Source organism: Myxine glutinosa, chromosome 1 (genome assembly GCF_964187855.1).
Source record: "Myxine glutinosa chromosome 1, kmMyxGlut1.1, whole genome shotgun sequence".
NCBI lineage: Eukaryota > Metazoa > Chordata > Myxini > Myxiniformes > Myxinidae > Myxine > Myxine glutinosa.
This window is the reverse complement of record NC_136261.1, coordinates 319,185,255-319,198,121: the sequence shown is the minus strand read 5'-3', so window position 1 is coordinate 319,198,121 and position 12,867 is coordinate 319,185,255. Positions and strand designations below refer to the sequence as shown.

Below are 12,867 nucleotides of genomic sequence, written 5' to 3'. Positions count from 1 at the left end.
CTGTCTGTCTGTCTGTCTCTCTCTCTCTCTCTCACACACACACACACACACACACACACACACACACACACACACACACACACACACACACACACACACACACACACACCATTCTCGACCATTGCCTCATTTGCTCACTCTCACCACCAAGACTCTCACCCAATTCCTCATTTGCACCTAAAGCGCATCCTCATACTCACACACAAAGCATCATCTAGCTAGCTGCTTCCCTCTAATACTAGTGCTTTCCCTGTCTTCCCTTATACTAAGCACATCCCTCTTCATTATCATCCACCTAATCTGACTACGTCCCCACTACTTGTACAATGTCTCTACTTAAATCTCAAGTCTCCTAAAGTCACTTCTAAGTCCCTAACAATTATCCTAGCCCACCCCAGCTAGTTCACACTGCCAAACCCCATAAACTACTGCTCCTTCGCCCCCAAGTAGTGAATGGTAAACTACCATTCGCCATCATCACTGCTATTACTATGCCAGTCCTCTGAACTATGAGCCTCTCGTGCGGGAATACGTTTTTACTGCTCGGCTTCGCAAAGCCGAGCAATGCATGCGGATGGTCAATCTCCTGTTGGTTGGGTCCGTCCGGCATTTTCGATTTGGGGGAGGAGGCATACTCGGACCGAGGTTCCAGGTGCCATCTCAGCGCAGAGCCTTCCGGTCTCCGGCTCGATGACCCAACCTCCCCCGTCCGGAGCACCGCCCCCGCCATGGGGCGAAGGTCCGACCTCGCCGACCTCCCCTCAAACCGTGCTGATCGCCTTTATGACGCGGCACCGACCATACAGGGCGGGGCCCGGCACGAATCATGCACGGCGCTCCTTGTGAGAGCACCACGGCAACGATCCCCGCCGGCTCCCACAGCACACAAAGCACCCCGCGCCACCGAGGACTCGCGTCGGCTATCCGTCGGCCTAAACGCTGCCCCGGTCTGCGTCGATGCTTGGGTCGCATTCTCACATCCATATGCGACCCTTTTCTCACTCGCACATCCCATACACTCCGTTAACTCTGCCACCGCACGCTCTCTTGCACACTCATTTCACGCACATTCTTGCGCACACTTCTCCGTTACGTCCCCTGTAACTACCAGGGGTGTGCACTCCTGCATACACCCACTCACTCCGGTGTGCATCCCCGCACACTCTCTCCATCCATCTCTGGTGTGCATCCTCGCACACTCTCTCCATTCATCTCTGGTGTGCATCCTCGCACACTCTCTCGGAAACGCTCTGGTGTGCATCCTTGCACACTCTCTTCATCCATCCCACACTCTGTCGCACTCACCCTCCCCTTCACGCTATGTATCACACTCACGCTTCGGCGCACACCTTTCCCTCACTCGCGCGCCATTTCCTTTCATACAGCGCACCACGGACCTTCCACAAGCGCCCGGGTGACGTCGGGATCCCAAGCGCGCGAAAAATCCTTTCGCGCCAAACTTTTCGCGCCATATACAGCCCTGCTTACCTTCGGGATCCTCCTCTCCTCACGCAGCTGCAAACTTTCATTTTGGTTAGGAAGTACGGCATCATGATGCGAACACGGACTTTGTGCAAATTCCATTTCTTTCTTCGATAATTCCCCTATACCTGCCGTCTCCTGAACCCCAATTTCAACTAAGATTATTTCAATTTCTTTTTCCTCGACGACCGCTGGCGCTAATAAAATCTTCTCTTCTACTTCGGCGGTCGTCGGCTTTTCCATACCCCGTGTCGTGATTTCTATACCAGTCCACGTAACTGCGCTTTGCTCCACCTCGCCTTCCCCGCGCTTCTCAAATCGCGTTACCTTGTCGCGTACCACTGTGCCTTTCCCGCTCGACCTGCGATCTATGTCCTTCCCCATTGTATTTATTTGGCCCCCTATTCTGGTTCCAAACCCCGTTAAACGGTCCTTCATTCCTTTCCTTTGATTTTCTCGGGTGGCCATCCTGTTTTCCAACCCCGTTAACCCCTCGTTCACTTCTCCCATTTGGCCACCTACGTCCTTCAATTGGCCCCCCAATTTGCTTTCTAATCCCCCAATTTGATTTCCCAATTGCTCCCCCATTCTGTTTTCCATTCACTTACTATCGGCCCTCATTTCTCCCATCTCCTGACTCAATCCTCCAATTTTTCTATCTAATCCCCCAATTTGATTTCCCAATTGCTCCCCCATTCTGTTTTCCAATCGCTCACTGTTCTTTTCCATCTCCATTTGCATGGCTGCCTGTAGCTGCGCATTGAGGGCCTGCACATCCATCCCCCCCCATTGCGCAGCGGGCGCGGCACTCGTCGCCATGTGCGACGCGCCGCCATTTTGTTCGCCTGCAACCCCTACTGCTGCACCCTCTTCAATTTCCTCTTCCATTCCTCCCAATTGTCCCACTTCTTCCCGGGGGTCCTCGGTTAATTCTAACTCCTCCTCATCTATCCCCACCGGCATTCGACCGCCTTGGCTATCCATGGCACGATTTAATTTGGATGTTAGTACAATTTCGGCCGCTCGTAATTTGGAGTGTGTTAGGTGCACTTCGGGTCCAAATCCCACTCCCCGACACCAATTGTTGCGGATCTCTAAACGTCGGCCTTCCCCTTATCAAGGGGGGATTAATCCCCTTGTCCTTTTACTGGCCGACGCGATCCCGAGGCTATCACGTTCCTTCCGGTCGGTGTTAAATAGGGTTGTTGTTCGAATTAGTCCTATTACCTAAGTACTAACACCGACCGTGAAGCAAGGAAATAACCCCACCTGAACCATGGCGTTAGTGGACACGCCGAGCGAAGCGAGCCGCGATTCGGGCCGTTAACAGGTACTAAACCCGATTTGAGCGGTTCCTAATCGTGCCACGCTTACCCAATTGAGGAAAAGACTGATACGGTCGAATTGAGAGGAAAACAGGAAGAACAGGCAATTTATTACAATGGTATGGGAAGGAAGAGAAGTACACACTTTGACAAATAAGAAGAGGAAGGAAAAGAAGAGAATGTACAGGGAAGAGGAAGAAGCAGATACACAGGGCAGCCTTATACAGTCTTACTTATTCCCTGGACACGGGCCCGTTCACACTCAGACTCACTCTCAGACTCACTCACACAAGGTTTGTAGATGGTCGGGTTGAGGGTCCAAGGGTCCACAGCTCGTCCGGTCCCCGACTCGTACCGTGCAGATGGTGGAAGACGGCAGGCAGCTCTCCGCGTGGCGTTGGCGTGGAGCGGACAAGTATATATCGGGGGATCGGTAAGTGGCGATTATATAGCATATGTAATACTTGTACCGGTGCCTGTATACGCGCTCCCGGTATTGCTATGAGCGATGCGCCACATCCCCAATGGTGTTACCAAGCACCTTTCACCAACGTCCTTCTGCACCTTCTCCCCGCTGCAGTCCTCTGCAATGCGTGCCGCGCGCCAGCCCTTTGTAAAGCGCAATCAATCCTTTCTAGGCTCGTCACCGCACGTCTCTCCCTCTCGTAACTCTGCACACGAACCAAGCCTCAACTCAACTCAACTCGAGCTCTCTCCTCATCACTCAACTCCGATCAAGACTCGTAGCTCACTCAACTGAGGACCCCAGCTCATAACTTGTTCAACAGAGCGCACGTTCTCCTCATAACTCAACTCTGATCAAGCGCTTGCCTCATAACTGAGGTGGGGGCCTCGCGCGAAGGGTTATATTGCCACGCCCAGCCATTCGCCTCTGGAATGTCCAGCCACACCCTGTCAGGCGATCTCACTCAGGCCCTGATTGGCTGGTGAGGGCTTACCGGCTCCGCCTTTGACGGCTGCTTGACGTGGCCACTCCCCCACCCTTGCGCTCCGCCCCCCTTTTCGGGCCTTACCTCGTGGCCTTTGGGCTGGTTTGAGCGAGCAAGAGCAGCAAATGCTGCTGGCAAGCAAAACGTAACAAACTGCGAGGGGCAATGGGGTGCAGACAGGATAGCGCTCAATGGCGTCGGTTGGAGGGAGGCTGCAAAAATGGACGAACGGGGCCTACTCTTATTTGTTTTACACAACGCAGATGCAACTATTGGGAATGGCCTTATCCTAAACACATACGATGAAATAACTAACGTCCTAAGGTTACCTACGTGTTGCATGTGGCCTACCTATGGGGTGCAACCTTTAACCTTTAATGATGTTACCCGTGTGGGTTCTCAAAACCGCAACAATATATATATATATATATATATATATATATATATATATATATATATATATATATATATATATATACATAAACAACAACAACAACATGCATTTTAAAAGGCCATTTTCCCTGCTAGAGCGGGGGTTAGCCTTGCGGTCCCCATGACAATCTTCTCCATTTTGCCCTATTTTCTGCATCTCTCCTTGTTAACCCCCTTGCCCGCATTTCTTCTTCCACCATCTTTAGCCAAGTCTTTCTCGGTCTTCCCCGTCTTCTACTTCCTTCTACATTCATTTCCATCACTCTTCTCAACCAGTCACTTTCATCCTTCCTCAAAACATGACCAAACCATCTCAACCTGTTCCTCTTCACAGCATCAATCACAGGCTCTATTCCCATCATCTTTCGCAATTCATCATTTGTCTTCCTCTCTCTCAACGATACTCCGCACATCCGTCGAACCATTCGCATTTCCACCCTTTCCAACCTTCGTTGCTGCTCTACGTTCATTACCCATGTCTCGCTCCCATAAATCATAACACTTCTCACACATGCAGCATACACCTTTCCCTTCAGCTTCAACGACACTCCCCTCATCATCAGCACGCCACTCAATTCCCGAAACTTCTTCCATGCACATCTCACTCGAGCAACCGTTTGTATATGCAAAGATGTTGATCAACAACATCTGATTGTGATTGATTTGTATCCCGTAATGATTTGATCAACATCAACCCAATCAAATCATTAACTGTAACCCATTCATTCACTCATTCATTCATTCTACCTTTATATGTCATTTACAAATGTAGGTAGTGTATTCATACTTATATAAATATAAATGGTATATGAATATATGCTTGTGTGTTTATGTATGTATATATTTATATATATTTGTATATGCATGTGCACAAACTAACATGAACGGTAACTGTAAGCTGCGCTTCACTTCCGCTGAACTTGGGCACGATGAGTGAGCTTTAGCGTGGCTCTTCTTTTTGTATGCATCTTCTACACATATCACACATCTTATACACATTTCACTATACATACTTGTCTGATATACATGCCTGTTGTTTCTGTAGACTAAGAAGAAGAAGACCTTTGTTGGTCGAAAGCTTGTCAATAATTAAAGATCGACCGTCCTGAAGCTACGTCCGCGTCTTATTTAATCTCCCGATTATTTATTTAATACAAATGAGACGTCCTGTTCGTACTGTGGAGTTTCTACTATTTCTCACAGATATATATATATATACATAACCAGCAGTTAAAACACAAATTTTCAAGCAATGCTTAGGCCGCTAGTGCAGTTAATATTTGAACACATGGTGTTACACATGGTACACGATATTACATATTTGTGCTAGTAGGATATTTCGAACAAAAAAGTGGAGGTGGCAATCAATACACTGCCCCCCTCCTCTAAAAAGAGGGGGGCATGCCCTCCCCCTCTGATGATAGATGCCAACGTAGCACATAATGATGATGATGATGATTATTAAATTTTGGGGCTTGGTTGCAGTTTATAGAAAATTATGTAGCTGGCACCTTAGGAAGTATTTGTTTATTCCATTGTTCACAAAATAGCTTCATCATATGGACAGTCCTTGTGAAGTAGACATAGGCCTAAAGTTCCATGATATATCTGCATGCCACAATAGGCTGTGACACAATTCAGTTATCGGTAATCTATATTATAAAAGGAGCCGTATCTGTCTGTTTTGTGTTTGTATCCCGTGATAGTGTAATCCATTGCCCTGCTGTCAGTTCTGATGCACCATCATCTTTATCATGCTATTTTTCTCTAAAAATGAAAAAGCCATCTTTTTAAATGCGATGTTGCGGTACTAAGGTCAAGCCGCCCGTTACCTAGATTGTTTTTATGGCATATTGTACAGAAATCTCTCGAGTAACACGCTGTCTACAGCATAGATAGAATAAGGCACATGTTTTCATGAATATGACAAAATGCAAAAATAAATTAAAATTACCCAAAAAGGTTTACATCAATATTACTTTCACAGAAGCCTTTGGTACACATACTCACCAAGCCAATCCATCCAGTTTTACTCATCTCAATAGTCTGGTAGTCCTGCAAAAACAAATAATTCCTATTAGCACCTTTAGGGATGGATGACTTTTATAAAATATATTGCACAACATTAGTATATCCATTGAAAGTCCATCTACATATTCAGTGAATGCTTATTGCATTTGGATTAAATGACAAATTTGTTATGATGGTTCTATCATATCTCAATATTATTGAGACACATGCCGCCGATGCAATGCTCTATAGACTAGGATTAGGTCATAAAATTTTATAATTTGACTCGGGTAGCAGAATACAATGGCCTACTGCATTCAAAAAGTCAACTTACAAAAGTCGAGCTATCATCATGTAACTGGTGCAACATCCTTTGTATATGCAAAGATGGAGGCTCCTCGAGGACCTCAAACTTTTGAGGGAAAACAGTTTTAAAATCTCCAAACGATCATTTCATCAACAGATATTACTCTCAATGGTGGCTTTTATAGCTGGTATGTTGCAATGTTTTCCAGTTTTTGAAAGATATATGCACATTGGTAAAGAACCAAGTGCATGTGTTCATAATCCAGCAGAAGTAGGAAGGAACAAAACAGGTTTTATTTGGTGGATGGAGGGGGTATCGGAGAGTGTGAGAGGGGGTTTCAACAAAGTCTTTTGCTACAAGATGATAAAATATACAAAAAGAAAATACTTGTAGTAGCAGAAATGCAAATCTGTTACAGATAGACGCGGATTCATAAAGTTGTTAGAAAAAAAAATTAATGTGCAATTAAATATTTATTGTATTATGAAAAGGTCAACAAACTTAGTTGTTACAAATAGATTCAAAATGGAGTATTTCATAAACATTTGCAGTTTTCTTTATCATAATAATGCATTATGGACAAAGTTCACAGCTATTGGCTTGTATCGTCTTTCAGAGTAATAAATAAATAAATAAATATAAATAAATAAAATATCAATAAAATAAACAAGAAGACGTCATGCGGAGCATGATACTTGCAAAATCCACCCCCCACCCCGAAAAAAAATAAATTCCATTGACAGCAAATTGATCATTTCATCAAGATTAAAATTGACAATCTTGATCAAAGCTTGGGTCAATAGGAAGAAAAGTGACGATTTTTCAGATGAAAAATGCGATTTTGGAAGGTTGACCTCGAGTTGACCTTTTGACCTCAAAAATAGTTAGTTTCCCTATTTAGTGACTAAATGTGCAAATGCTGTTCAATTATCAAGTCAATCAGATGAAAATTGAGGATTTAAAAAACTTGGCCTATGTTGACCTCAAAAATAGTTGGTGGTTCAATCCAGTGACCATACATGTAACTCCTCTTAGAATTTCAAGTCAATCAAATGAAAATTGGTGATTTTAGAAATTCGGCCTATCTTGACCTTTTGGCCTATGTTTACCTAAAATATAATTTGTGGTTGAATTCAGTGACCAGATATGCAAGTCCTCTTCAAATTTCAAGTCAATTGGATGAAAATTGAGGAATTTAGCAAAGTTGGTGACCTTTGGCCTATGTTGACCTTTTGACCTTTTGACACCAAAAACAATAGGCTTCTTGCTTTTGACCAACTCTACCATTTGGTGAAGTTTCGTGAAGATCGGTTGAAAATTGTGACCTCTAGGCCGGTGACAAACAAACAGACAAACAGACAGACAGACAGAACCACAAACGCAACCAACCGATCTTCGATTTTGCAAGTAATAATCAATAATAAAATGTATAGTCTTTTGGAGTTAGATAAATGGTACTGGTGGACTTTTAATTGTTAGCCTACCTTCCAATCCGATTTCAGCATTGACGTGATTCTATCTTGTTATATGAGTTTTTATTTATTTATTTACCAGGAAAGATGGCACTAAAGTTATTTGTTTGGCTCACCTCATCTCACTGCCAATCGGAACACGGAATGAGTACGCATCAGCAAAATAAGAAATTACCAGCAAAGAACCACGTCGCACTGCACCACAACCAAGTGGGAAATCTCCATTTTAAGCTGACATGATTCCAATGATCAGTTTGATAGATCACACAAAACTTAATGGAGATGAAAATTTAGGAAAAAAAAAAACCGAAAAACAAACGCACCAAATTTTGCAATTTCTTTTTCTATACCAACGTTATTTTTCAATCACCTTTTCTTTTCTTTTTTCCTTTATCAACTCAGCAAAAACAGCAAGCAGTTTGCCGTGCACTATGTGTATGCAAACCACCGGCTTTTATGGAGAACGCTGTTGTCGGGCCTCCTGCTTGTTATGTCCACCACCGAAGGTGGACAAAGGTTTTTTTTTTCACCCCTGCCTGTGTGAGCAGCATATCTCAAAAATTTGTGGACGGATTCGGACGAAATCTGGTGGACAATTTGGGCGTGTGACAAAGACCAATTCGATTTTGTGAAGATCCGTATCTGGATATGAGAATATAAAAAGAGATTCTTCACCATTGATGGATGGGGCTAACAACGATATATCGCACGATTTCTCAAAAAGTTGTGGACTGGTTATAACAAAACTTGGTGGATGAGTTGGGTAGATGACAAGATCAAGCCGATTAGATTTTGGTGAATGTCGTGATGCAGATCCGGCCTATCAGTGGGATACAAAACGTCATTAAACTGTTCAGCCTGACTGAGTATGTGCTCGAGATTTTTGGCCATGATTGCCCTTCTAGTTCAGAATGAATATACACTGGCATTCTCGTGACGGTCGTGCAGTAGTTCAACAGCTTTTTGACAATCGATCATAATAATAATTTGTTATATAATTAATAATTAATTAATTAATTAGCAATTAATTAATTAATAATAAAAACATAATTAATCGATCATAACACAACACTCATTCCAGTAGTGCCTGTTTGTGTGTTTGTTTGACCTGTATGCACTCCTGAACCAAAGAAAGGAATGAGTTGAAAACTGGTGGTTATACTCAGGGTGTGCATGGGAAGGTTTTAGGTGGTAAAATAAAGTTCAGTCCCTGTGTTCAGGGTGGCCTGGATGATGCCAATTCTCTCTATGTAAATATGTATGGCATAAAAACGCACCCAGTAATCTTTATGCTGAAGGCATAAGCCAAACTAAAATACATCAGTCCTGAATCAAAGATTACAAGTAATACTAAAACAAGTGAATCCACTTGGATTCCGCCCAGGTTGGCACATGGAAATTATGATGTAGCATAATTATCATCTCGGGTCAAGATTTGAAATTATGCCATGGTTTTTGTAAAATTGCTACTAGTATTCACATTATGTACTTTCACCAAAACATACATCATCATAGAAACATACATAGAATTTGGGTCCTCTGGGTCATTTGGGTCCTCTGGGTCATTTGGGTCATTTGGGTCCTCTGGGTCATTTGGGTCCTCTGGGTCATTTGGGTCCTCTGGGTCATTTGGGTCATTTGGGTCCTCTGGGTCATTTGGGTCCTCTGGGTCATTTGGGTCCTCTGGGTCATTTGGGTCCTTTGGGTCCTCTGGGTCATTTGGGTCCTCTGGGTCATTTGGGTCCTCTGGGTCATTTGGGTCCTCTGGGTCATTTGGGTCCTCTGGGTCATTTGGGTCCTCTGGGTCATTTGGGTCCTCTGGGTCATTTGGGTCATTTGGGTCATTTGGGTCCTCTGGGTCCTCTGGGTCATTTGGGTCCTCTGGGTCATTTGGGTCCTCTGGGTCATTTGGGTCCTCTGGGTCATTTGGGTCCTCTGGGTCATTTGGGTCCTCTGGGTCATTTGGGTCCTCTGGGTCATTTGGGTCCTCTGGGTCATTTGGGTCCTCTGGGTCATTTGGGTCCTCTGGGTCATTTGGGTCCTCTGGGTCATTTGGGTCCTCTGGGTCATTTGGGTCCTCTGGGTCATTTGGGTCCTCTGGGTCATTTGGGTCCTCTGGGTCATTTGGGTCCTCTGGGTCATTTGGGTCCTCTGGGTCATTTGGGTCCTCTGGGTCATTTGGGTCCTCTGGGTCATTTGGGTCCTCTGGGTCATTTGGGTCCTCTGGGTCATTTGGGTCCTCTGGGTCATTTGGGTCCTCTGGGTCATTTGGGTCCTCTGGGTCATTTGGGTCCTCTGGGTCATTTGGGTCCTCTGGGTCATTTGGGTCCTCTGGGTCATTTGGGTCCTCTGGGTCATTTGGGTCCTCTGGGTCATTTGGGTCCTCTGGGTCATTTGGGTCCTCTGGGTCATTTGGGTCCTCTGGGTCATTTGGGTCCTCTGGGTCATTTGGGTCCTCTGGGTCATCTGGGTCATTTGGGTCCTCTGGGTCATTTGGGTCCTCTGGGTCATTTGGGTCCTCTGGGTCATTTGGGTCCTCTGGGTCATTTGGGTCCTCTGGGTCATTTGGGTCCTCTGGGTCATTTGGGTCCTCTGGGTCATTTGGGTCCTCTGGGTAATTTGGGTCCTCTGGGTCATTTGGGTCCTCTGGGTCATTTGGGTCCTCTGGGTCATTTGGGTCCTCTGGGTCATTTGGGTCCTCTGGGTCATTTGGGTCCTCTGGGTCATTTGGGTCCTCTGGGTCATTTGGGTCCTCTGGGTCATTTGGGTCCTCTGGGTCATTTGGGTCCTCTGGGTCATTTGGGTCCTCTGGGTCATTTGGGTCCTCTGGGTCATTTGGGTCCTCTGGGTCATTTGGGTCCTCTGGGTCATTTGGGTCCTCTGGGTCATTTGGGTCCTCTGGGTCCTCTGGGTCATTTGGGTCCTCTGGGTCATTTGGGTCCTCTGGGTAATTTGGGTCCTCTGGGTCATTTGGGTCCTCTGGGTCATTTGGGTCCTCTGGGTCATTTGGGTCCCCTGGGTCATTTGGGTCCTTTGGGTCCTCTGGGTCATTTGGGTCCTCTGGGTCATTTGGGTCCTCTGGGTCATTTGGGTCCTCTGGGTCATTTGGGTCCTCTGGGTCATTTGGGTCCTCAGGGTCATTTGGGTCCTCTGGGTCCTCTGGGCCATTTGGGTCCTCTGGGTCATTTGGGTCCTCTGGGTCATTTGGGTCCTCTGGGTCATTTGGGTCCTCTGGGTCATTTGGGTCCTCTGGGTCATTTGGGTCCTCTGGGTCCTCTGGGTCATTTGGGTCCTGTGGGTCATTTGGGTCCTCTGGGTCATTTGGGTCCTCTGGGTCATTTGGGTCATTTGGGTCCTCTGGGTCATTTGGGTCCTCTGGGTCATTTGGGTCCTCTGGGTCATTTGGGTCCTCTGGGTCATTTGGGTCCTCTGGGTCATTTGGGTCATTTGGGTCATTTGGGTCCTCTGGTTCATTTGGGTCCTCTGGGTCATTTGGGTCCTCTGGGTCATTTGGGTCCTCTGGGTCATTTGGGTCCTCTGGGTCATTTGGGTCCTATATTCCTATCCTATAACATATATATCCTATAACCTATCCTATATATATCCTATATCATATAACATATATCCTATATATCCTATAACATAACATATAACAAATATATCCTATATTATGTACTAGCGAGCGGCCGCGTACCAGCCAAAGGGGTAGCCCATGGTTAGCCTAAATATAGATTTGATGACGTCATGTTTACACATCTGAGCGACAGAAACTGGCTACACATCTGAGCGACAGAAACGGAGCTTCACTTTTGGAGAGACAGAAATTCCCAGGCAAACGCTATAACGCACCAGGTTTACAACCTGTGCGTTAATAACGCACCAGGTTTACAACCTGTGCGTTAATAATCCAATTATGGGGGAATTAACCCATCCACAATTCTGGAAAAATTAACCCATCTGTAAGGATGGACTCTTTGCTAGACACGATATCTAGTTCACTGCCAATTGTCACTGGCTCACATTATTTCAATTTTGCTTTTATATTCATCTATTCGAATTACAGTTCTTCAAAATAAGTTCCTTGTAGAGATTTCCAAGGCCCCCAGTGTTTGACATTTCCTCACACCACCTCTCCTGGGGATCTGTGGTGTAGCCAACATGTATTTCAAGCACTTTGACATCAAACATTACGTCCCAGTTTCTTTGAAGCAACTCTACTATGGAAAAATAGTACCTGAGAGAAAGGGCTGTGCCGCTACATAATGAGACTTGGATAACTTTATCAGCTCACCAAAACGGCTGTTGCTCGTACTGCAAACTCCCAACCATATGGGTCGGTGCTAGGCCCGAGTGGACGGGCATGTGCTAGACAAACCTCCGACGGATCACTACCAGTGAATGGACTTTAAACCTTGTGGGAATGCCTCCAGTGAACATGGCAACCTCGGTGCCTTATTTAATGGAAGTCTGCAATTGGAAAGTTGATGCTGTGTGTCATTACCAAGTAATGGTAACCAAATCTATGGCCAAGGACATCTTCGCGATGGGAAAGTACATGGAGCTTGTGCCAGCTATTATTCACATGGGAGCTGGATTCATTATATAGTGTTTGGTTCCGGTGCCACAAGATAGATATAATACTCCATTTTTTGCATATACAGTCATACCCCGTTTTACGCCATTTCGACCTACGTCAAATCCGACTTTACACCACTCTTCTAGAGTTCAGTTCAGCGAACGTCATTATGTGCGACTTTACGTCACTCCTACATCATCATCTCCTTTATCTCGAAGGAGGAGAAGACCATGCCAGGCTACAAAGTCGCGAAGGAGCGGCTAACGCTAATGCTTGGGGGTAATTGCACCGGCGACTTCAAGCTGAAGCCGCT

At 45.5% G+C, this 12,867-nt stretch overlaps 1 protein-coding gene across 7 annotated transcripts in view; it reads right to left on the bottom strand.

The window, feature by feature from the left end:
- LOC137410997 (dipeptidyl peptidase 4) overlaps positions 1–12,867 on the bottom strand; it is a 216,354-nt gene that overhangs the window by 45,435 nt on the left and 158,052 nt on the right. For all 7 annotated transcript variants that reach the window (XM_078769355.1, XM_078769379.1, XM_068096452.2 and 4 more), the window contains exon 12: positions 6,200–6,244. In XM_078769355.1, the coding sequence (XP_078625481.1) occupies positions 6,200–6,244 (45 nt within the window). The remainder of the gene's footprint in view (positions 1–6,199; positions 6,245–12,867) is intronic.